At 51.8% G+C, this 26,192-nt stretch overlaps 2 protein-coding genes and 1 pseudogene across 2 annotated transcripts; 2 read left to right on the top strand and 1 right to left on the bottom strand.

Moving 5' to 3' along the window:
- The first annotated feature begins 399 nt into the window (after positions 1 to 399).
- LOC143928572 (U2 spliceosomal RNA) lies at positions 400 to 551 on the top strand (annotated as a pseudogene).
- On the top strand, positions 406 to 2,218 carry LOC143927154 (uncharacterized). Its single transcript, XM_077451104.1, has 2 exons — positions 406 to 1,718; positions 1,908 to 2,218. Exons 1-2 carry the CDS (start codon positions 773 to 775, stop codon positions 2,216 to 2,218), a joined length of 1,257 nt encoding a protein of 418 aa, XP_077307230.1. The 5' UTR covers positions 406 to 772.
- A 10,640-nt stretch (positions 2,219 to 12,858) lies between these two features.
- Positions 12,859 to 26,156, bottom strand: TMEM53 (transmembrane protein 53). Its single transcript, XM_077450746.1, has 3 exons — positions 26,013 to 26,156; positions 19,671 to 19,774; positions 12,859 to 17,660 (listed from the first exon to the last, which is right to left on the bottom strand). Exons 1-3 carry the CDS (start codon positions 26,065 to 26,067, stop codon positions 16,965 to 16,967), a joined length of 855 nt encoding a protein of 284 aa, XP_077306872.1. The 5' UTR covers positions 26,068 to 26,156; the 3' UTR covers positions 12,859 to 16,964.
- Positions 26,157 to 26,192: the final 36 nt, after the last annotated feature.

Here is a 26,192-nt window from a genome sequence, read left to right as displayed (position 1 = left end):
TGGACCCTTCAGGGGTATGGACATGATGATATGGACCTCTTAAAGGTATGGACATACTATGGACCGTAGGGCTATGGACTCCTTAGGGGTTTGGACATGGTATGGACCTTAGGGATATGGACATGGTATGGATGGCAGGGATATGGACCCCTTAAGGGTATGGACTTTAGATATATGGACCTCTTAGGGGTATGGACATGGTAGATTGCAGGGGTGGGGAAGACTAATTTTTTTCCATGGCACTGGCTTTGGTAGGTCCCTATGGAGCTTGGTCCTCTTGGCTTCACAGTAGGTAGTAGCGATGAGCCGAACACCCCCCCCCCCGGTTCGGTTTGCACCAGAACCTTCGAACGGACCGAAAATTCGTACAAACTTTAGACCCCCATTAAAGTCTATGGGATCGCTTCTCGGCCTTTTGGCTAAGATCAAGTGTAGTATCGACTATAGCCCTTAGGGGTGTCTCTGCTTCACAGCTAGGACGTTGAGAACCACTTGTATCTATCCAAGCCATTAGGTCCTTGTGGGGTACCCTCTGCTCGGCCTTGTAGGATCGTTGATTAAATTCAGCTTCACCTACTTGCTGCTATTGGGCCAGAGGCTTAGCCCCCACAAGGAACGAGATTGCGGTCTTCCCTCCTCCCCCCCCTCCGCATTACTACCTTCGGGCAGTAGATGCAAGAGCCTTTATAAAGGCTTCAGAGCGAAGACGTCGAGGAATCCAGAAGGAAGCCGCCGAAAGAACACCTGAAGCGACTTCTCTCTCTCCAAGACGATGGGGAAGAGCGAGAGAAAGACCAGCAAGAAGAACCCCGCTCCAGCCACTTCCACCGAGGTCCCCGGGGATGTTGCTGCCTCAACCCCCACCTCTACCCCGGCCAGCACCAGCCAGCCGGGACCAGCCAAGCCTTCCCCCCCTGCAGACGGGCTCCCTACCTTGGAGTCCTGGATGAAGCAGACGGTCGTGCTGCAACTGAAGGAGGTGGACGGAAGAGTCCCCGACATGACCCCGGAGATCTTCGGCAAGAAGATGATCCTGGAACAGGGGTTCAGCAAAGCGGAAACGCTTTCGGTGCAGGCCTTCACAAGAGGTATATTTTTTATAACTTTTGTGTCTTTCCAGGCCTGCAGAAGATACTGGGATATGGTCAAGGCGAGTGGCCCTGAATCCCCCTTCCGTAAGTTCACTGCGAACTGCCCCATAACACGGGACGAGAAGTGGGTAACGGTGGCTATGAGGAACCCCCATACCTCAGGTAAGGATATAGCCACTTACCTACAGAGGTTCTGCACCGTCGTGAAGGACCCCGTCCGAATCCTCGATGCCAACGGCTTCTGGATAGGTAAGTGGTCAGTACTCTGCAAGTTAAGGAAGGACCCTTCGGGGGACATCCTGCACCTGCAGCCATGCTTCTCCCTGGGCAACTCCGCAGGCATCCTTTTCTACCCCGGTATACCCTTCACCTGCAACAGGTGCAGCAGTACCGGACACATGGGGAAGGACTGCAAAGAGCCTGCTTGCAGGTTCTGTAGGGTTGCAGGCCACGAGACCAAGGATTGTCCGAGGTCCAAAACCTGCAACCTCTGCGGAGCGGCTGAGCACGTGTTTAAACACTGCCCCCAGCGGTCCCGGTCCTATGCTGGCGTCCTGATCCAGGGCAAACCATCCCCCAGCACCGGGAAGAAGAAGCAGCCAGAAAAAGAACCACGGACGAAGACTGGTAAGTCCACCCCCACCCCTGTCCAGCCCCCAGCCCAGACCCCTGCCCCAGCCCCTGCCTCCAGCACACCCCCACCCACCCCCTCCGTGCTGGAGGTGACCCCCCCCACCCTCCCCCCACCCACCCCAGACCTGTCCTCCCTGGAGGACTTCCCCACCCTCCCTTCCACCCCCACCAGTGGACTCTCAGGAAGCCGGAAACGGAAGCCTAGGAGTCCAACAGCAGAGGAACCCGCTTCCTCCACTAAAAGGCCCACTGGCGACCAGCGCGAAAGCGAGGGACCAGAGCCAATAGTGGAGGACCTCGAGTCAGCGGGGGAGGAGGATGAGGACGTGGAGGGGGAGGAGGAGGTCATGGCCATCCCTGAGCCTGACCTCCCCTCCGACATCCACGTCCCCATCACCCAGAAAATGATGGATGCTGTCCTGCAGGAGCTCGGCCTGTCCGAGAACACAGGACAAGCAGAAGAGGCAGCGGAAGACCCCCCTCCGGGGAGGTAAGTTCGGTCCCTTGCCGACTAGACCTCATACCCCTTTTTCATTATGGCAGAGATCTCAATCTTTTCCATTAATGTGAGGAGTATCAAGGATACATCTAGAAGGCAAGCGGCACTGACATTTTTAGCCACTCAGCAGAGTGATGTCTACATGCTCCAGGAGTGCGCACTCCCTCCTCTGAGGAGGTACACACATCTGAACTCCCAGTGGACCCTCGGTCCCTCCTACTGGTCCGGGGGTGGCGATTGTAAGTCTGCAGGTGTAGCCATTCTTGTCAGGGGTGGGCGCTTCGCGGTTGACTCCATCCATGAGCTGGTCTGTGGCCGTCTTCTGGTCATAGACGGCTCATGGGTGGGAGAGCCAATTAGGCTCATCAACGTGTACGCCCCCCCAGATAAGAATGAGCGGCTGGAACTTTTCCAGACCCTGCGGACCCAACTCGTCACCACCAGGGCAGTAGTAATCGGCGGTGATTTTAACTGCCCGATAGAGGAGGATGGGCGCAGCTCCAGCATGTACGCAAAACTCGATGCTACATCCAGGCTGCTCAAGGAGATGATCTCGGAGGCTTCCCTGCAGGACGCCGTGGGATCCATAGGGAGAGGTACCGTGAACTACTCATGGTGCCGTCCCGATGGATCAGTGCGTTCCAGGATCGACTTCGTGCTCACTTCAAGAGCAGTCAAGAATCGCGATTTCTCCATGATCCCCTGCTTTTTCTCTGACCACAGGGCTATTCACTTTCGGGGTGACCTGGGCGAGGGCTTTGCCCGCGGACCAGGCTCCTGGAAGCTGAATAGTACCCTGCTGGAAAATGAGGAATTGATGGGGGAACTCCGGGAGGCCTATGCCACCTGGAAGGAGGAAAAGCGATTCTTCGGAAGGGTAAGTGACTGGTGGGAGTTTGTGAAAGTCAAGCTACGCAGCTTCTTTCAGGCAAGGGGACGACAGCAAGTGTGTGCCAGGAAGAAGGAACTCAGGAGACTGCAACGTCAGTTGCAGTCCCTGCAGGACCTTCACCACTGTGGCTGGGACGTTAGGCAGGACCTGGAGGACACCAAGAAGAGCCTGAAAGGGCACTTTGAGGAAGAATCCAGGCACATTGTCTTCCGTGCCAAGGTGGAGAACCTTGAGAAAGGTGAGAAGTGTAATTCTTTCTTTTTCAGGAAACTCCACTCAGGACACACACCCTTGTCTGAGCTGCGTGACGAGACCGGAACACTCCAGAAGGGAAAGGAGGCTGTGATGCAAGTGGTCAGCGACTACTACACCAACCTCTACTCCCCGAAAACAACAGATTCACAGGCAGCCGACAGGTTCCTGTCAGGTATCTCTAACCAAATTGATCCTGCAGGTTCGTCGGACGTCAACGCCCCCTTGGTGTTGGAGGAGCTGCACTCTGCCGCTAAATCCTTTAGGCAAGGCAGGACCCCGGGCTGCGATGGTCTCCCAGTTGAACTTTATGTAACGCTGTGGGATCTCGTAGGCCCGGACCTGCTCGAGCTGTACGAGGAGATGGTGGTGGAGGGCAGAATGCCTCCGACCCTAAGGGAGGGGATGATCACGATTTTGTATAAGCGCAAGGGGGAGAGATCGGACCTGAAAAACTGGCGTCCGATCTCTCTTCTGAACGTGGACTACAAAATCCTCGCCAAGGTTTTGGCCAACAGGCTGAAATCTGTCATCGGACAGATCATCCACCCGGATCAGACTTGTGGCATTCCTGGTCGCAGGATTGCGGACAGCCTCGCGCTTGTCCGGGACACGGTCCAGTACATTCATGGCCGCCGTGTGCACGCGGCCCTGGTCAGCCTTGACCAGGAGAAGGCCTTTGACCGTGTCTCCCATGAGTTTATGTGCAGCGCTCTGCGCAGGTTTGGTCTTGGGGAAATGTTCTGTTCATATGTAAATGTAATGTACAATGAAATTTGTAGTGTGGTGTTGGTGAACGGTTGGAAAACTGACCCCTTTCCAGTGTTGTCTGGGGTCAGACAAGGCTGCCCTCTCTCACCTCTGCTTTTTGTCTGTTGTATAGAGCTCTTCGCCCGAAGCATCAGACGGAACCCAGAGATCAGAGGGATCACCGCACCAGGACCAGACAGACGGGAGGTCAAGTGCTCGCTCTACATGGATGATGTGACGGTGTTCTGTGCCGACCGGCACTCCATCGACACACTCGCCCAGACGTGTGAGGACTTCGGCCAAGCTTCAGGGGCAAAAGTCAACTGCGGGAAGTCGGAAGTCATGCTCTTCGGAAAGTGGTTCCTGCCTTCTTCTGCACCTATGCCCTTCAGCGTCAAAGCAGACTTCATCAAAATCCTTGGGGTCTGGTTTGGAGCAGAGGGCGCAGCCCTGAAGTCCTGGGAAGAACGACTGGCAAAGATGCGACAGAAGTTTGGACTTTGGAGCCTCCGAGAACTCACCATCGAAGGTAAAACACTGGTACTCCGCAGCGAGATTCTCCCTGTGTTGCAGTACCTCGCCCAGGCCTGGCCCCCCCGGGTTAACACCTGCAAGGCCATCACCAGGGCAGCGTTTCACTTCATCTGGAGCTCCAAAATGGACAGAGTAAAGCGGGCGGTTATGTTCAAGGAACCCCTCAAGGGCGGTAAGGGCGTGCCCGACATCGCCATCCTACTGAGGGTCTTCTTTGCCTGTAACTGCATCCGCAGAACTTTGGTGGACAGAACTATAGACTCTGGCGGTAACTCCATGTCCCGTTTTTTCCTCCTGCCTCTCTGGAGGTCTCTTGGATGGGACAAATGGGACAGCTCCATCCCCTACAACTGGGACACTCCTTGGTATTACTTGGACACTTTCAAGTTTATTAAGGAGCAGGGGCTACATGGAGTGAAGCCCGACTTGTGGAAACCAAAAACTATCCACAAGTTGATCAGAGCATCAGACATTGTTGAGACTGTTCCAGGCCTCCCTTCAGCCACTTGCAAAGTGGTCTGGAGGAATGTTTCTTCAAAGAGACTTACCAACAGGCACAAAGATCTGGCATGGATGGCAATCCAAGGGGGGTTGCCACTCAGGACATTCATGCATGCCAGAAACCTGTGCAGATACAGACACTGCCCCTTCTGCATCATCCAGGAGGAAACTGCTCTGCATGTTTTCTGGGAGTGTCCCTTTGCACAGGGCCTGTTGAGGGCTCTGGAACCTGATCTCAAAGACTTTGTTCCACAGACTGCTATAACACACTTTGGGGTGTTAAACGGACTCTTTTGTGGGACTCACTCACAAGAGGACATTGATAGTGCCTGGCGGGTGCTGTGTTGTTTTAAGGACGCCGTTTGGTGCGCCAGAAAGCGCCTCATCCACCAGAGGGAGAGGATGTCCATCCAGGACTGCCGCAGACTGATTCACAGTCTGCTCAGAGACTATCACCTGATGGACAACATGGAGGAAGAGGAGGTCTGAAGATTTCCCCTTCCCCCCCCCCCTCCCCCCACCACTATGTACCCTTTTTGGCAGTTCAATAAAGCTTCGGGCCTGTGAACTCTTTCTCCCCCCCTCCCCACCTTCTCCAACCCCCCCCATCACACCTGTTGCTCTTTGAAATACCATTTAGATTTTGACTTTGACAGTATGACGTGATATGTATTTAGTAATGGTTTTTGGTAATGCTTTCAGGGTAATGCGGCGTCATGCATGATGTGATGTTTCGGGGTATCATTACTCTGCACAACACATCAGGCATCATACCGCAGGATGAATGTAATTTATTTGTATGTTTGGAACTGTATTGTTATGTAGTGTATTTTATGCGCTGCGTCGCAGTACAGTGTGGAATGTACCCTGTTAAAAGTATTTTGTTTTTTGTATATTTTCTTGCAAAATAAAGTATACATTTTCAATCAAAATTAAAGTCTATGGGACTTGAACGTTCAAAATCAAAAGTTCCAATTTTAAAGGCTAATATGCAACATATGGACAATAAAAATAAAAAGGGTTTGGGGACTCGGCTCCTGCCCCAGGGGACATGGATCAATGCAAATTTTTTTTTTAAAACGCAGTTTTTTCCGGGAGCACTGATTTTATTGACACTTAAAGTGAAAAAAAAAGTGAAATATTCCTTTAAATATGGTGCCTGGGGGGTGTCTGTAGTATGCCTGTGAAGTGCCACGTGTTTCCCGTGTTTAGAACAGTCCCTGCACAAAATGATATTTAACAGAAAAAAAGTCATTTAACCACTTTCAGACCGGACCAATTTGCTGGTCAAAGACCAGACCACTTTTTGCGATTCGGCACTGCGTCGCTTTAACTAACAATTGCGCGGTCGTGCGACGTGGCTCCCAAACAAAATTGACGTCCTTTTTTTCCCACAAATAGAGCTTTCTTTTGATGGGATTTGATCACCTCTGCGGTTTTTATTTTTTGCGCTATAAACAAAAATAGAGCGACAATTTTGAAAAAAACGCATTATTTTTTACTTTTTGTTATAATAAATATCCCCCAAAAATATATAAAAAAACATTTTTTTCCCTCAATTTATGCCGATACGTATTCTTCTACATATTTTTGGTAAAAAAAATCGCAATAAGCGGTTATTGATTGGTTTGCGCAAAAGTTATAGCGTTTACAAAATAGGGATAGTTTTATAGCATTTTTATTAATAATTTTTAATTATTTTTTTTTTTTACTAGTAATGGCGGCGATCAGCGATTTTTATTGTGACTGCAACATTGTGGGGGACCCATCGGACATTTTTGACACATTTTTGGGACCATTGTCATTTATACAGTAATCACTGCTATATAAATGCAGTGATTCCTGTGTAAATGACACTGGCAGTGAAAGGGTTAACCAGTGGGTGGCAGTGTAGGGGTTAAGTGTTCCTAGGGGTGTGTTACTAACTGTGGGGGGGTTGGGCTTTCATTTAGTGTACACTGACCTCTGCTCCAATCACATGGAGCAGAGATCAGCGTCACTAGTTGCTAGGCAGAATGGAGAAATGTTGTTTATACAGCATTTCCTCCATTCGGCCGCTCCGTGAGACGATCGCGGGGATGCCCGCGGCGATCGAGTCCGCGGGTCCCGCGACCGGACTCACGGGGGTCCCGACCAGCGCGGGAGCGCGCCGCCGGTGGCGCGCTCCCGATGGCACGGCGGCAACGAATATTGGACGTACCTGTACGCCAATATGCCTGCCCGTGCCATGCTGTCGACGTACATCGTCGTGCGCTGGTCGGGAAGTGGTTAAAGCTGCTTGCTGTTTTAATGTAAAGTCTGGTTCCAGCAATACGGATGAAAATCAGTGAGAAAAATGGCATGGGTACCCCCCCCCCCCCATTACCAGCCCCTTTGGGTCTTGTATGGATATTAAGGGGAACCCCGTACCCATATTAAAAAAAGGAAATGCGTGTGGCCCCCAGGCCCTATATACTCAGAACAGCAGTATACAGGCGGTGCAAACAAGACAGGGACTGTGTAGGTTTGTTGTGTTAAGTGGAATCTGTTTGTAATTTTCAACTGGTACATTTTTAAAGTGTAGCTCCAGTCAAAAAATTTATTTTTAAGCTTTTTGGAAAACATGGGGAAGGGTTATCACCCCTGTATAATTTGTTTTGCTGTCCATCTTTTTTCATCTCACTCGCTGCTGTCTCCTTCCGTTTGCAAGTAGGAGATGTTTGCAAGTTGGATGTTTGAAAGTAGGGGCCTGCCCTATATGCTCTGCAGAAATGGCGGAACAAGGTGTTGGTTTTGCCACAACATTGTAAGCCCTCAAAGTGACTCTTGGTGGGCGCTGGAGCGCCCTGCTGTGAACGATTATATCAAGAATTGTAATTACATGCCATTGTTGAACAGTGGTAGAAAAATTGGGCCTTTGGTGGTTGTGGTGCTGGTGCCACAACACTAGAAGTCCTCACAGTTTCTCTCAGTGGGTGCAGCAACGGGCCCTGCTGTGAAACATTATATCAAGAATTGTAATTACATGTCCCTGTTAAACGGGGGCTGAAAAATTGAGCCTTAGGCACTGGTGCCACAACACTGCAACACCTCACAGAAACTCTAGTTGGAGTGCAGGAATGAGCCCTGCTGCAAAGCATTGCATCAAAAATTGTAATTACAAGCCCCTGTTACACAGGGGCTGAAAAATTGGACCTTAGGCACTGGTGGTGGTGCCCAAAACCAAAAATGTTCTTCCAAGCTATCAGCAGGATCATTGAGGAGGAAGAGGATAGTCAGTCAACATAACAGGACAGTCACTCAGCATCAGCATAGGTAGTCTTGAAGGGATGTGACATTTAAAAAAAAAAAATTATTCGGTTACATCAGCTTCAGGTGCTTGGTAGCTGGTGGTGATCCAAGACTGATTAATCTTTGTGAAGGTCAGTCGATCAACTGAATCGGTGGACAGGCGCACCCTGTGATCGGTTACAAAGCCTCCAGCAGCAATGAATGTGCGTTCCGAAAGAACGCTGGATGCAGGACAGGCCAGTAGCTCAATTGCATACTGTGCAAGCTCTGGCCAGTGATCCATCCTCAAGACCCAGTAACCCAGAGGATTTTCGGTGGGAAAGGTGTCCAAGTCTGACCTTGCCCCTAGGCATTACTGCACCATGTAAATCAGACGCCGCCGATGGTTGCTGGAACCGATCATACCTTGGGGCTGTGGACTAAAAAATTATCTGAACGCATCAGTCAGAAGCCTCAGCAACACGTTGTCCAGGACCAGGAAATTGTAACCTCCCAGTCTCTGGCAACACGTTGCCCAGACCTTTTTACAAGGCCTCCCGGAGATGTCTCATCCTCTACGATGGCAAGATAAGGTCCGCAACCTTACCCTTGTACCGTGGATCAAGGAGAGTTACCAGCCAGTAATGGTCCCTCTCCTTGATCTGAAGAATACGAGGATCCTTCCGGAGGCTTTGCAGGATCAGGGTGGCCACACAGCGTAGGTTAGCTGAGGCATTTGGTCCGGAGTCCTTTGGGTCACTAAGGACGACATGAACCGCAGCCACCTCCTCCCAGCCACGTACAAGTCCACGGGTTTCTTGGGACTGTAAATCATCCCTAAAAGACTGCTGCTGCTGAGTGCCAGCCTCCACCTCTATGCTGACACAATCCTCCTCCTCTGCCTCGTCCTCTTCCTGTGTGATCGGCAGGCCAGCAGGAACACTGTCTGGATAAAGGGGGCCTTGAGAGGCAAGGAAGTCCTAGTCTTCCTGCCTCTGTTCTGCCTCAAGTGCCCTGTCCATTATTCCACACAGCGTGTGCTCCAAGAGGTGGACGAGAGGTACAGTGTCACTGATGCATGCACTGTCACTGCTCACCATCCTCGTGGCATCCTCAAATGGTGACAGGACAGTGCATGCATCCCTGATCATGCTCCACTGGCGTGGGAAAAAAAACGAGCTCCCCTGACCCTGTCCTGGTGCCGTAGTCGCACAGGTACTCATTGATGGCCCACTGCTGCATGTGAAGCCGCTGCAGCATGGCCAATGTTGAGTTCCACCTGGTGGGCATATCACATATAAGGCGGTTCTTGGGCAGGTTCAACTCCTTTTGGAGCTCTGTCAGCCGAGCACAGGCATTAAATGATCGGCGGAAATGCACACAGACTTTCCTGGCCTGCTTCAGGAGATCCTGTAAGCCCGGGTACCTACCTAAGAATCAGGTTAAGGATGTGAGCCACACAGGGCACATGGGTCAGTTGTCCCTGTCGGAGGCGGAGAGGAGGTTGGTGCCATTGTCACAAACCACCATTTCTGGCTTAAGCAGGCGTGGCGTCAACCACCTCTCGGCCTGCCCCTGCAGAGCTAACAAAATATCTGCCCCAGTGTGGCTCCTGTCCCCCAAACACACCAGCGCAAGCACGGCATGGCATTGTTTTGCCTGCGTATTTGCGTAGCCCCTTGAACGCCTACGGAGCACCGCTGGTTCTAAGGACAAAGCACAGGAAGAGGTCATGGAGGAAGAAGAAGAGGAGGGGGTGGAGGAGAGAGGTGTATCACAACCAGTAGTAGCATTTGGAGGCGTGGTGGCGGAACAACCTCCAACACTACTGCACCTTGTCCTGCATCCTTCCCAGCTGCCAGAAGAGTGACCCAATGTGCCGTGAAAGACAGGTAACGTCCCTGTCCATGCCTGCTGGACCATGAGTCAGCAGTAATATGCACCTTACCGCTGACCGCCCTGTCCAGCGAGGCAAGGACATTGCCTTCCACATGCCGGTAGAGAGCCGGAATCACCTTCCGTGAGAAAAAGTGGCGTTTGGGGACCTGCCACTGAGGAACCACACATTGTACAAACTCACGGAAGGGGGCCGAGTCTACCAACTGAAAAGGCAGCAGTTGAAGTGCTAGCAATTTAGCCGAGCTAGCATTCAACCGCTGGGCATGTGGATGGCTGGGAGTGAACTTCTTTCGACGGTCCAGCAGCTGGGGCAGGGAAATTTGCCTGCTATAATTAGACGTGGGTGTACTGCTAGCAGATTGCCCACAAGCACTTGGCTGTGACACACCTAATTCTACACCTTCATTCCTCTCAGAGCAGGTTTCAGAGAGGACTGAAGGTCTAGTGGGGTTGGAGATCCCAGCTGATGAGGAGCAAGGAGAGGTCCGCTTTGTTCTTTGGTGTGGGTCTTTGAGGTACGCTTGCCAACGAGGTGCATGGCAGGTCAACATATGTCTGGTCAAGCATGTGGTGCCCAAGCGGCTGATGTTTTTACCCCCGAGATACGCTTGAGACATATGTTGCAAATAGCAGCGGTGCGATCTGATGCACTCGTCTCAAAAAAGGCCCACACCAAAGAACTTTTAGAATAACGCACAGAGGCAGAGCCCTGCACAGGCGGAGCTCTGCGGTGCGATTCAGTCGGTGTGCTACCCTTAAGCTAGCCCCCGGAGGGCATCCTGCCTCGTTGGAGATGTGCCTCCTCCTCCTCCTCCTCTCTCCTACCAGGCACCCACATGGAGTCAGTGCCCTCATCATCCCCTCCCTCTTCATCGCTGGAGCAAACCTGGCAGTATGCTGAAGCTTGTGGAACATGACTGCCAGATTGCTGTCCTTCTTGAGCATCCCCTCTCTCTGCGCGCACGCTACTGCCTTCCTCTAGCTGAATATCATCATCAGAGCCTACAAAACACTGGGCATCCTCCTGGAGCATGTACCCAACACTGTGCTCAAAAAGTTCAGGGGACTCCTCAGGAGGACGTGGTGGGCCTAGAGAAGGAGTCACTGATGATGACATTGAGAGGAGGGAAGACGATGCGTTGGCAGCTGCTTTGCTAGTACCCTGAGCCTGGGTGAGAGAGGATGAGGAGGATGAAGAGGGCTTGGTCATCCACTCTACCAAGTCTTCGGCATGATGCAGCTCAACCCGTCCAGCTGTCGAAAATAAGGACAAGCGTGTCCCATGGCCACGTGCTGATGACGATGCACCGCGTCCACGACCAGCACTGTTGCCTCTAGACACAGAGCCTGCTTGCCCTCTTTTATTGGCTGGTGACTGTCTGCCTCTCCTTGTTGGCCTTCCAAGCATAGTAATGGCCTGCAGGGAGATGAGAACACCAGCAATTGGGGGTAGCTTCAGATGTACACTGTGCAGGGGGCACAATACACCAACTCTAACTGCACTAGGTTCAATCACAAGAAAACAAGACACTGTCCCTGCCTATCCTATCTCTCTGAACGCTGCAACACACTACACAAGGCCGTCGCGCAGGCGGCCTTATATAGTGTGGGGCGTGTACTAAACCCCCTGAGCTATAATTACGGCTCTTCTCGCTGCCGGCACTGTGCCCCCGCATGCTTGGCCAATCATGAGCCAGAAATGCACTGCGATGGCGCAGTGCATTGTGGGCCATGAGCGCCACACGAATATGGCGCGAACGGCCCACAATGTTCTGGCTTTGCCAAATGGGCGAACAGCCGGTGTTCGAGTCGAACCCCCAGCTCATCCCTAGTAGGCAGCCTTCCTGTCTAGGAGCACAGATAAAAATAATAATACAGTGTGAGCTGGAGTTTAACAGTAGTAGCTCTCACTTTATAATCAGTAACAATTATGTTCAATTTGGGATAAAAAGTTTTACATAAATAAATCAAAGCTGATCATTATAAGCATCCCTGTCAGGGGTAAATGGTTTGTCTCATCCCTGTAACTGATGCATTCTGCTGGAGAGCTTGTGCTGTGAAAAACAACTGACTTGCTGGCAGGAAAGGAATGCAGCCGTCACATCTAGGAATTGAGAAGCTGTAATAAATGTTTGCTTCTGGGTTTAATACCGCTTAATATAAAAAAAAATAATTGAAGCCAGACCATCCCCCCTTTCCAGGCTGGGGGTCTTAATCAAGATTATAACGGCTTCTGCCCACAGCCCCAGGAGCCCCCTGAGGTTTTACAATCGGTTTGAAGTTTAATCTAAATCCATAGAGAATGAAATGGTGAGAGGCCCCTGGCGGGTCTTCTTGCTGTGTCCCCCCCTGGGGAAGTTTCCTTTCATTTGCCGTGTCCCCAAAGTGAGGCAAACCTCCTCCTAGGCAGTCACTTCCTGTCTCTGTGACACCAGGACAAAGAGCGTGGGAATTTCCCCCTTGGGGGGCACAGACCAGACGGGGGCGCTAACCCCCCCTCCCCCCTTCATTGCCAAATAGTAATTACAGAAAGAAAAAACAAACAAACAAATACAAAGTTTCACTCACAAACTGTTTTTATTAAAATAAAACATCTGACATTGAACAGTGCAAACCTCCCGATCCAAAATGGGCGTACAGCGCCCCCCCTCTGACATCTCCATGTACACTTCCTGTATACAGTAAAGAGACCCTGTCACTGACTATTCAGGATCCCCCCAATCAGCTTATACCCACACTGCCCCGCCCCCTTTGACAAAGGCTTTACAGATACCCAACAAACAGGGAGAGAATATCCTTTCCCCTGGATGCCGTACTCGGGCCTGAGTGCCCAATCAGCAGCTCCAAACGTTGTCACGTGATTAGGAACAACCATCTAATGGGGTTTGACTCCCAACATTGACAGAGGAATGGAGCGGGGAGTATAAAGTGGACTGTCAGCAAGAGAATCTGTCACTTGACCCTGAAGAAGCAGGACAGGGTCCAATCAGAATAAAATCTGGCACAGGGACCGCCTCCGGCTACAGCCAATGGCTGCTCCTGAGAATGAGGCCCCAGGCTTCAAAACCAGAAAGTGGTTCCGAATTCCACCTTTGTTTGTTCAAGAGAAAAAAATATATATTTATTTATATAACATTACAAACAGCGGTGTATACACAACCATCCTACTGGATACAATTCTAGATTTTATTCATCAGCTACATGTAGATTGTAGAGGTTTATTACACATAGGAAACCATCAGAACAGAAAAATTACCGACTTACAACCGATAGAGGGCGCTCATGTAGTACTGGAAATACTGCAGGGACCTGTATAACCAACTTACAACCAGAGGGCGTTCGTGTAGCACTGAAAATACTAGAGATCTGTAATACAAACTTAAAACCAATAGAGGGCTCTCCTGTAGTACTATAAATACTGCAGGGACCTGTAATACCAATTTGCAACCGATAGAGGACGTTTGTGTAGCGCTAGAAATACTGCAAGGACCTTTAATACCAATTTACAACCAATAGATGGCACCCGTGTAGCACTGACAAAATGGAAAGAAGCTTCAATAGAGATTTACAACCAATAGATGGCGCTTACGTGACACTAAAGACACGCCAGGTAAATGTTGACCTGTGCACATATAACCAATAGATGGCGCTCGTACATCACTGTCTGATTTGGCTACCGCCAACAGAGGGCGCCTATTAGTTACTAACTTCGCCAACTACAGCCAACAGGTGGCGCTGTGTACACAGCTCTACTTTGAAATGAATGGAAAAGCTGCTGCAGGCGGTAAACAATGTCAGAACTCCTGCAGAGGGACTACAAGTCTCAGCATCCTCTCTTAGTTACAGATAACATGTCAAAGCGCCAGCTTCCTGCTACTCATACCAGGAAAGGTTCTCAGCCAGGAGAGACTCCATACACACCCCATGCACCCAATACAGACTCCATGCACCCAATACACGCCCCATGTACATAATACACACTCCATGCAGCTAATAAAGACTCCATACACCCAATACAGACTCCATGCACCCAATACACACCCCATGCAGCCACCATGCACCCAATACACGCCCCATGTACACAATACACACTCCATGCAGCTAATACAGATTCCATACACCCAATACAGACTCCATGCACCCAATACACACCCCATGCAGCCACCATGCACCACATGCAGCCACCGTGCACCCAATACACGCTCCATGTACCCAATACAGACTCCATACATCCAATACACTTTTCATGCACCCAATACGCTCCATGCAGCCAATACATGCTCCATGCAGCCAATACACACTCAATGTACCCAATACACACCCCATGCACCCAATACACACCCCATGCATCCAATACACACCCCATGCATCCATACACACCCCATGCATCCATACACACCCCATGCATCCAATACACACCCCATGCATCCAATACACACCCCATGCCTCCAATACACACCCCATGCCTCCAATACACACCCCATGCCTCCAATACACACCCCATGCCTCCAATACACACCCCATGCCTCCAATACACACCTCATGCCTCCAATACACACCCCATGCATCCAATACACACCCCATGCCTCCAATACACACCCCATGCATCCAATACACACCCCATGCATCCAATACACACCCCATGCATCCAATACACACTCCATGCATAAAATACACACCCCATGCATCAATACACACCCCATGCATCCAATACACACCCCATGCATCCAATACACACCCCATGCATCCAATACACACCCCATGCATCCAATACACACTCCATGCATCAAATACACACCCCATGCATCCAATACACACCCCATGCATCCAATACACACTCCATGCATCAAATACACAGGCAGTAACCCTGAACGCACCTAATTGTTATCAGTTTCTATTACAGATCATAAATTATAACCAATGAGCTTCTTGCTCTGCAGACCCCCTCCAGCTACCCTGCAGTCTCACTCCCTTGGCTGCATCCTGTGTGTGCCTGACAGGGAGGGAGACCCCCTGCACGCCACACACACACACACACACACACACACACACACACACACACACACACACACAATCCCCTCCCTGGAAACCTGGTGGGGGTGTTTATTTATTTGCTGTGGGGAGGGGGTGACCCCCGTGGAATGTGGGTGGAGATCGCCCCCCCCAGGATCCGACCTATAGAAAAAAAATGGGTTTTATTCAGCAATGTCTCAATAAAAGGAGACATTGGAGGGGATTTGGGACCTCCGGCTCACATTTCGGATATTTATCTGCAGGTCGGGGGAGGAATCTTTAGCTGATATTTGGTAAGCCCCGCCCCCGCGGGGTGAAGGTACAATAAGGCACTTCATATCGTCAATCAGACCCAAATCTGTAATGGATAATCTTATCAAATCCGATCCATAACCTAAATAACACGGGGAGGGGGAGGGGTATAAAACATTCACTGCGTCTTATCTCTCGGTGTATGTGCCGGGGCCCCTGGGGGATATTTTGGGGTCCTCGTATAAAACATTCACCCTGCACGTCATTGACTGATTGCTGTATTCCCTGCAATATGATAATCATCTTCAGCGCCATCTAGTGGCCATAATGTGTTTTTTTTTTTATTATTATTGTTATACAGCTTTCTGGCCAGTAGATGGAGCTGACAGTCATAGGAGAATACAGCGATCATTTGTGAATGCTAGAGATGTCCACATGCCAAATTTATATACATAGACCCCAAAAACTCCCCCGGGCTCTTCCCGGTACATACAACGAGATATAATATGAATGACCGCAGAACATAATAATCCCCGCAGTCCCCCGATCCAGAGACTCCGCCTCCACACACGGGTGACGAGACAGTCAGAGATCGATGACACTGGTCTGTGCCTGCCTCGTGGCTATTTATTACAGAGGCACACGGGGACGGCAGGAAAGGAGAGCTCCCCGCAGGCTGTCGGCAATGTTGTGTCCCCCGCCGCGTATAACATATATTGCATATAGCGCATTGTGCCCCCTATATGTACAATATATACAAGATGGCAGACACCAGATCCGATAATTACCGACAATTCAGCCTGCTACTGGCATTCTCCACCAACATTCATTTCATTTCTTGAGAATTATATGAAAAGAACACATCCCTGGCATCCCTTTACATGTGCATGATCCCCCCTCTGCTGGCTACTACAGGCTTTAGCCGTGCAATCTGCTGATCACTCTGTTGCAGCGTAATCAAGCAATTGATCCTCAGATTGCACAGCTAAAGTCTCCAGCACCCAGCAGAAGGGAATGGATGCCTGTCTAAAGGGATGTCGGGGATGTGTTCTTTCAACTAACACTTGAGGCAAAGGTGCTGTGATGTTTACAGGAGTCTGCTGGCCCCTCCCACCAAAGACCAGCAGATGACATCACTAGGACTTTTACATGCTATTCTGGTTATTGGTCGATAAAGTTACTTTTCATATTTCATCATAATGTGTGAGGCGGAGGGGGGCGGAGTTCTTTGGTATAGAAATAAACTGCAAAACATGGAGCGGAATTGAATGAAGGAACTGGGGGGGGGGGGGCAACTGATAAAAGGAACCAGTCTAGTGCATAGAACAGAGGAGGCGGAGACAGGAAGTGATGTGTGCTTCCGCAGGATCTGCCTCCAGCCAATGAGGTGAGCCCGTTCCTAAAACGTGGGGTGCTCACTCATGAAGGCGGACTTGGCCGCGCGGTTGACGCAGTCCCTCAGGAAGTTGACGCAGGCGCCGGAATACTTCTCCGGGTAACGGCGGAAATGGCTGACGTGTTCGGACTGCTTGAAGTCCACGCTCTCGGTGGGCAGATGGCGCCGGCGGCGCGCGCTCACCGCGCCCTCCACGTCTCGGTAGGAAATGATGCGGTCGGCGCGGGAGTAGAGGTAGAGCTGTGGCCAGAGGGAGGGGTCTCTCTTCATGGCGTCGTAGTGATTCTCGTGCAGGAAGCGCGTCATCGGGTAGAGGACGATGCGGAGGATGAAGATGGTGACGGCGAAGGCCGCCAGGAGCAGGTACCGCAGGGGCCAGCCGATGCCGGGTCGGAGGATGGTGTTGAGCGCCTGTATTGAGCCGTAGATGTTGCGGTTTCCCGGCGCGCTGTCGAAGGTCGTTCCCACCACGCGGAGCTCCATCATCCGCGGGTCGGAGTGCAGCAGCTCGGTGACGTAGCGGTACAGCATGAAGCCGCCATTGCTGAAGACGTGAAACAAGATGGGGTTCACCTCCACCTCGTAATCATAGAGGAGATTGAGGAGCTTCTGCGCTTCCTCCTGCAGGTGGCGCAAGCCGAACGACTCCGCGAAGAAGACCGTCCTCCATGCCGCTGTGTGACTGATGACAATGCAGCCCTGCAAAGAGAGAAGGCGGAGTCACAAGAGCGCCATCTACAGGCTGACCATGTATACACACCCCATTCTTAACAGCGCCATCTGTGGACAGACAGTGTATAAACACCCCATTCATAACAGCTCCATCTGTGGACAGACAGTGTATACACACCCCATTCGTAACAGCGCCATCTACAGGCTGACAGTGTATACACACCCCATTCGTAACAGCGCCATCTACAGGCTGACAGTGTATACACACCCCATTCATAACAGCGCCATCTGTGGACAGTGTATACACACCCCATTCGTAACAGCGCCATCTGTGGACAGACAGTGTATACACACCCCATTCGTAACAGCGCCATCTGTGGACAGTGTATATACACGCCATTCATAACAGCGCCATCTACAGGCTGACAGTGTATACACACGCCATTCATAACAGCGCCATCTGTGGACAGACCGTGTATACACACTCCATTCATAACAGCGCCATCTACAGGCTGACAGTGTATACACACGCCATTCATAACAGCGCCATCTGTGGACAGACAGTGTATACACACTCCATTCATAACAGCGCCATCTGTGGAAAGACAGTGTATACACACCCCATTCGTAACAGCGCCATCTGTGGACAGTGTATATACACGCCATTCATAACAGCGCCATCTACAGGCTGACAGTGTATACACACGCCATTCATAACAGCGCCATCTACAGGCTGACAGTGTATACACACGCCATTCATAACAGCGCCATCTGTGGACAGACCGTGTATACACACTCCATTCATAACAGCGCCATCTACAGGCTGACAGTGTATACACACGCCATTCATAACAGCGCCATCTGTGGACAGACCGTGTATACACACTCCATTCATAACAGCGCCATCTACAGGCTGACAGTGTATACACACGCCATTCATAACAGCGCCATCTGTGGACAGACAGTGTATACACACTCCATTCATAACAGCGCCATCTGTGGAAAGACAGTGTATACACACCCCATTCATAACAGCGCCATCTGTAGGCTGACAGTGTATACAAACCCCATTCGTAACAGCGCCATTTATGGACAGACAGTGTATACACACTCCATAACAGTGCCATCTACAGGCTGAGAGTGTATACACACCCCATTCATAACAGCGCCATCTGTGGACAGTGTATACCAGTGATTCTCAACCAGGGTTCTGTGGAACCCTAGGGTTCCTCCAGAGGTTGTAGGGGTTCCTTCAGCATTGGGCCATTTCTGCCTCCAGAGATAAGTTCCCACTCACACCATTGATCTTTTTAGCTATCTGTAAGGGGGTAATTCTTCCCAATGACCACAAGTGTAAGGACTGTTCTTCTCACCGACCATCACACTAATGTATCATGAGTTGTAGATTTCTCATTTTTAGCAGAGGGTTCCCCGAGACTGGAGAACAATTTGAAGGGTTCCTCTGTGTTGAAAAGGTTGAGAAAGGCTGGTGTATACGCACTCCACTCATAACAGCGCCATCTGCTGGCTGCAATGTCTGCCTGGCTGGGGGATGGCGGACTGGTGTATATGGCCTGTGTTCATCAAGGACACCGTAAAGTGGACCTGTCATTAGATATATATGTGAAGTGCAGAAAGCCGAGTAATGAGTCAGTGTAACTTTAAAGTACATGTATTGTAGAGTCCCACAGAGCAGGGTATCCCCTCCCAGATGCCCAGCAGGGACCCTACCATAGTGTATCTTTATCACTCCTCCCTCCATTCTATTAAAATTCTGAGTATAGAATAAATGTGCATGCTCCTCTCCTTCCCACAATGCATTGTGTGTGCCTTCCCTGGTGGGGTTTGTTTATAGGTTGTCTGACTGGCAGTGCCAGGATAAGGTTTATTAGCATTCAAAGCCCAACCCCCCCTCCCCCGTCCTCCCATTGCCTTATGAATTACTTCAACAGAGTTTATATCACAGGTCCTGCACTTTTGCCAAATGAGCTTAAAGCAGCTAATCCCCCCGCCGTGGCTGGTCCAGTAGGCACTCACCTGCTTATGGTAGAAGGAGCTGTATTTAGCCAGGTGCTGTTCCTTGCAGCCTGCCCAGCCAAGAAGAATCACCACTGGCTCCCTCTGGTGGTCCCACTGAGAACCTGCAGAGACACAGGAAGGGGGCTATAGATAAAAAAAAAAATGAAAAGCCCCATTTTCTCATTAAAGTTTCTGCACTATGGTGGCGCAACAGTGCGGGGACAAGCGGTGCGGTGAGATGCTCTGCCGAAAAAACTCAGCACTGCACAAGCACATCACTGCTGCATTGTGAACGGGTCACATAGCGGTAATCTGTGTTGTGTGTAGAAATACGCCGGTCCCCACATTTAGGGGTCTATTTCACCTGCATCCATTCTCTGTAATGAATTAAAGTGACTGTTAAGCCACTCCAACCTGTATGCACCATCAGCACTGCTTCCTATTGTAGTGCCCCCCTCTGTGTGCGATTTATATAAATAAATGCTGCGAATACCTGATTTCACAGCCGAGATTGCGATCACATGACCGGCCAGCTTTCTCCTTTCCTCCTCTGAGAGGTGCAGCGGGCGGGGCTGAGATTCCCCTGCTGATGTCAGCCTGGAGGGGAGGAGGAGAGAGCTGGCTGGTCATGTGATCGCAATCTCAGCTCTTAAAATGAGGTATTTACAGCATTTATAAATCATTCACAGAGGGGGACACTGCGAAGGGAGGCAGTGCTGATGGTGTATACAGGTTAGTGTTATCAGAGCAGGGGGGGAGGGGCAGCACTGTCGCAAGCAGATAGACAGAGAGGGGAGGGGGAAGGAGGACACAGGAGCAAAAAGGAGAGCAGAAGATAGCAGGTTGCAGATGACGGAGGCACGTAAACTGACAGGCTCAGCAGCCATGATACACCGTTGTCAGTTTTCAGAGGGGAGGGTAGAAACTGGCAGGATCAGACAGGTTTTTTAGGTGTTACAGGGGGCCAAATGACACCGGACAAGCACTGTGTCATATAACATGCATTAACCACTTACGGACCACCCGCCATTGTTTTACGTCGCTACTTTGAAGAGGAATACCGTTGTTATGGTAGCAGCTAGCTATCATAACCCTGGTATCCTCTTCTTCAGCAGGCGGTCCGCTTCAAGCTAAATGTGGTCTTGCAGCAGATTCGCCGCAATATCACTTTTATCGGCAGCGGGAGAGGGCCCTCACCCCTCCCGTCGCTCTCCGGTGCCCTCCGCCGCTTACAGAAGCCGTCAATAGTGGCGGAGGGGATCGGACCCTCTCCCTAGCCCAGTGTTTCTCAAATCCAGTCCTCAGCCCCCCCCAACAGGTCATGTTTTCAGGTTTTCCATTATTTTTCACAGGTGATTTGATCAGTTTCACTGCCTTAGCAATTACCACAGCCGTTTCATCTGAGGGAAATCCTGAAAACATGACCTGTTGGGGGGGCCTGAGGACTGGATTTGAGAAACACTGCTGCCTAGCCTGACATGGAGATGAGTGAGGGGAAGATGGCCCCCACCCGTCTCCATATCATTGCAGGGCGGAAGTGACATCAAAGGGACATTTATGTTTATTTTTTTCTAAATGACGTTCATTTTTATTTATTTTTTTCAATTGCGTTTTAGTGTAAATATGAAATTTGAGGTCTTTTTGACCCCCCAGATCTCATATTTACGAGGTCCTGTCATGCTTTTTTTCTATTACAAGGGATGTTTACATTCCTTATAATAGGAATAAAAGTGACCCATTTTTTTTTTTTTTTTTTAAAGAACAGTGTAAAAATAAAAAGTAATATAAAGGAAAAATTTTAAACGCACCCGTCCCACCGAGCACGCGTGCAGAAGCAAACGCATACGTGAGCAGCGCCTGCATATGAAAACGCCGTTCAAAACACACGTGAGGTAGCACCATAATGGTTAGAGCGAGAGCAATAATTTTTTTTCCCCTGTGTCCTCCTCCAGTCCCCTGTGTCCTCCTCCAGTCCCCCTGTGTCCTCCCCGGCTCTCTATGTCCTCCTCCAGTCCCCCTGTGTCCTCCCCGGCTCTCTGTGTCCTCCTCCAGTCCCCCTGTGTCCTCCTCGGCTCTCTATGTCCTCCCCCAGTCCCCCTGTGTCCTCCCCGGCTCTCTATGTCCTCCTCCAGTCCCCCTGTGTCCTCCCCGGCTCTCTGTGTCCTCCCCCAGTCCCCCTGTGTCCTCCCCGGCTCTCTATGTCCTCCTCCAGTCCCCCTGTGTCCTCCCCGGCTCTCTATGTCCTCCCCCAGTCCCCCTGTGTCCTCCTCCAGTCCCCCTGTGTCCTCCCCCGGCTCTCTGTGTCCTCCTCCGGTCCCCCTGTGTCCTCCTCGACTCTCTATGTCCTCCTCCAGTCCCCCTGTGTCCTCCTCGGCTCTCTATGTCCTCCTCCAGTCCCCCTATGTCCTCCCCCAGTCCCCCTGTGTCCTCCCCGGCTCTCTGTGTCCTCCCCCAGTCCCCCTGTGTCCTCCCCGGCTCTCTGTGTCCTCCTCCGGTCTCTCAGTGTCCTCCCCGGCTCTCTATGTCCTCCCCGGCTCTCTATGTCCTCCTCCAGTCCCCCTGTGTCCTTCCCCAGTCCCCCTGTGTCCACCCCGGCTCTCTGTGTCCTCCTCCGGTCCCCCTGTGTCCTCCTCGGCTCTCTATGTCCTCCTCCAGTCCCCCTGTGTCCTCCCCCAGTCCCCCTGTGTCCTCCCCGGCTCTCTATGTCCTCCTCCAGTCCCCCTATGTCCTCCCCCAGTCCCCCTGTGTCCTCCTCCAGTCCCCCTGTGTCCTCCTCCAGTCCCCCTGTGTCCTCCTCGACTCTCTATGTCCTCCCCCAGTCCCCCTATGTCCTCCCCCAGTCCCCCTGTGTCCTCCCCCAGTCCCCCTGTGTCCTCCCCGGCTCTCTGTGTCCTCCCCCAGTCCCCCTGTGTCCTCCCCGGCTCTCTGTGTCCTCCTCCGGTCCCCCTGTGTCCTCCTCCAGTCCCCCTGTGTCCTCCTCCGGTCCCCCTGTGTCCTCCCCGGCTCTCTGTGTCCTCCTCCGGTCCCCCTGTGTCCTCCCCGGCTCTCTGTGTCCTCCCCCAGTCCCCCTGTGTCCTCCCCCAGTCCCCCTGTGTCCTCCCCCAGTCCCCCTGTGTCCTCCCCCAGTCCCCGTGTCCTCCCCGGCTCTCTGTGTCCTCCCTGGCTCTCTGCTGTGTCCTCCTCCAGTCTCTCAGTGTCCTCCTCGGCTCTCTATGTCCTCCTCCAGTCCCCCTGTGTCCTCCCCGGCTCTCTATGTCCTCCTCCAGTCCCCCTGTGTCCACCCCGGCTCTCTGTGTCCTCCTCCGGTCCCCCTGTGTCCTCCTCGACTCTCTATGTCCTCCCCCAGTCCCCCTATGTCCTCCCCCAGTCCCCCTGTGTCCTCCCCGGCTCTCTGTGTCCTCCCTCAGTCCCCCTGTGTCCTCCCCGGCTCTCTGTGTCCTCCCCCAGTCCCCCTGTGTCCTCCCCGGCTCTCTGTGTCCTCCCCCAGTCCCCCTGTGTCCTCCCCGGCTCTCTGTGTCCTCCTCCGGTCCCCCTGTGTCCTCCTCCGGTCCCCCTGTGTCCTCCTCTGGTCCCCCTGTGTCCTCCTCCGGTCCCCCTGTGTCCTCCCCCGGTCCCCCTGTGTCCTCCCCAGTTCTCTATGTCCTCCGCCAGTCCCCCTGTGTCCTCCCCGGCTCTCAGTCCTCCTCCGGTCCCCCTGTGTCCTTCCCAGGTCTCTATGTCCTCCTCCAGTCCCAGTGTCCTCCCCGGCTCTCAGTGTCCTCCCCGGCTCTCAGTGTCCTCCCCGGCTCTCCAGATGTTTCAGGATGGAGAGTGGAAGAAGGAGCAGGAAAATATGTAATTTACTGGCTCCTTCCTTTTCCGAATGCACAATCAGTGATCACTGACTGTCTGTTCGTAACTTTACATAGTAAACTGCATTTACGTTGCTTCAGTTTATGAATGAAGAGGAGCCTCTCTCTTCTGTCTATTCATCTTCAGTGCAGCTGAGGCCACAGAGAAACGGCCTGGGGAATCTGTGTCCTCAGTCCCTCTCAAAAGGGAGGAGATGTCAGGGGTCTGTTTTTCCCCCTGACATCCTATCAAAGCCCCCCCAACAGGGCTGATAAAATATATAAATATTAATAAATATTTCAATGTTAAATTGTAAAAACAATAGAACAGTTGTAAAAAAAAAAAAAAAAAAAAAAAAAAGTAATTTGTAAAAAATTGAATTATTTAAAAAAAAAAAAAATGTAATAAAAAAAAACTGCTGACACAGTCCATGCCTCATCAATGCCACCGTCACATGACATTAAAATATATATATCGTTATCGGCGAATACTTGAAAAAAGGTATCTGTTCTCAGTCTTAAAAAAAAGTGGTATCGGTGCCATCCTACATTCAATGCATTAAGGTGAAAACCTCCTGCGATGCAGCTGCCCCCCTCAGCACCCCCTTTTTCTTACCTGAACCCGATCGTTCCAGCGACGAGCACGAGCCCAGCTGCTGTCTCGGGTCCTCATTGGATAGACTGATAGCAGCACGAGCCATTGGCTCCCGCTGCTGTCAATCAAATCCATTTTTTTTCTTTTTTGAAAGCCCTCAAAAACTCCCCCCCCCCCCCCGGTGCCAAAAAAATGTGCACAAAGGGGCTCCTGACGGGGACTGGGGTTCTTACACTCGGTCCATCTGGCTGAGAGCAGACAGACCCCTTCCTCTGGAGGATCTGCCGAAACAGACCCACCCCAGTACTCAGTGGGGCTCCCCCAAAGGGAGACCCCAGAAGAGAGAGAGAGGGGGAGAACCAAGCCAAAAGGCCATATCCATCCCCCTCCCCAGACTTTCAGGACCTGCAACCCCACTCATCACATGGTGCAAAACCGCGTCCAATCAAATCCAGTGCCTGGGGGGGCGGGGCCAAGTCCTGCTGTCTGTGTCAATGGACGCTGCAGGGGGACTCGGGAGTGAGCCCACATGGGTGCCCCCATGGAAAGTGGCTCTTCGGGGGGGGGGGGGGGGGGCAGTTGCTGAAGAGGAACAAGGAGCACCCCAGAAAAGGAGGTTATGGCGTCTAGCTGCAGCCGTCACCCCAGAATTATATAAACGCCAAACAATCATGGCAGTCATTCCCAGTTAGGCGATTGGTCGGAAAGTGGCTAATGGAGGGATTTCAGAAAACAACACCCCATTGTGGCCACTAGATGGAGCTGAGGATCCTGGGAACTAAATGATAGAGAACTCGGGGGACATTCGCACCCTCATCCAACCAATGTTTCACAAACAGAGCCCCCCCCCATAATGCAGACCGTCAAACACGTACTGTACAGCAGATCAGATCCCTACGACACCCCAATAGGAGGACTACAAGTGCCAGCCAGCAAATGGTGGACAGTCTGGCAGCACAACAAGGCGGGATAGAGCGTTTCCATAGCAACCCTCGCCGCCAGAAATTACTTCATCACAGAGAGGGACCCCCGTTCAGGTCTTTGTGGGCCCCCCCGTGTACAGTGTTTTGGTCAGACGGAACCCCCAATATTTGTCCCCCAGTGTCACTGAGACAGAAAGTGGTGAAAATACGAAGGGTTCGAGCTGTCACCGGAACACAGGAAGTGAGGGCAATTGTTCCCATGGGGACACCGGTTCTGGCAACGTCCCTGTGGAGGGATCAAATCTCACTTCCTGTTGTGTAACCAAGACGGGAAGTGAGGGGAATTCTTCTGTTCTGGTGACTTCCCCATCACTCTAGATCTCCTCTGATTTCCTGTTGTGTCTCCCAGACAGGAAGTGGGTAGTAACCCTCCTATGGGGACACTGGTTCCAGGGACTTCTCCTCACTATGGAGGGATCTCCTCTCACTTCCTGTTGTGTTTCCTGCACAGGAAGTGAGTAGTGAACCTCCTATGGGGACACAAGTTCCAAGGACTTCTCCTCACTATGGAGGGATCTCCTCTCACTTCCTGTTGTGTCTCCTGGACAGGAAGTGAGTAGTGAACCTCCTGTGGGGACACAAGTTCCAGGGACTTCTCCTCACTATGGAGGGATCTCCTCTCACCTCCTGTTGTGAGCCCTGGGCAGGAAGTGAGGTGAATTCCTACCACGGGGACTCCCTGTACGGCTGATAGGGATTCCTCTCACTTCCTGTTGTGTCTCCCGGACAGGAAGTGAGTAGTAAGCCTCCTATGGGGTCACCAGTTCCAGGAACTTCTCCTGACTTCCTGGTATGTCTCTCCCGGACAGGAAGTGAGGTGAAGTCTTCCCCCGGGGACACTCTCAGTGTACTCAGCTCTGCACAGTCCTTGTAATCTGATCTCCCCCAATGTCGGTGTACCGGGGAGAAGTGACGTCACACACGCACCCGGGGGGGGGGGGGGGGTTCTCACCTGCCAGGCCGGGCTCCGGGAAGAGGATACTGTATTCCAGGTCGGTGTCCCCCATTGCACCCTCGACTCTGACCCGGGACCGACCGCCGACTTCCCCTCCGCCTCCCCGCCAATCAGCGGCCCGGGATCTGATCACCTGATCCGCACAGCCCTTTGAGTCCCTGGATACCGTCTCCTAGC

This window comes from Lithobates pipiens, unplaced genomic scaffold (assembly GCF_037356315.1).
Source record: "Lithobates pipiens isolate NorthernLeopardFrog02 unplaced genomic scaffold, aLitPip1_a1.2 Scaffold_23, whole genome shotgun sequence".
Classification (NCBI taxonomy): Eukaryota; Metazoa; Chordata; class Amphibia; order Anura; family Ranidae; genus Lithobates; species Lithobates pipiens.
This window is presented reverse-complemented; position numbering and strand designations above follow the sequence as displayed.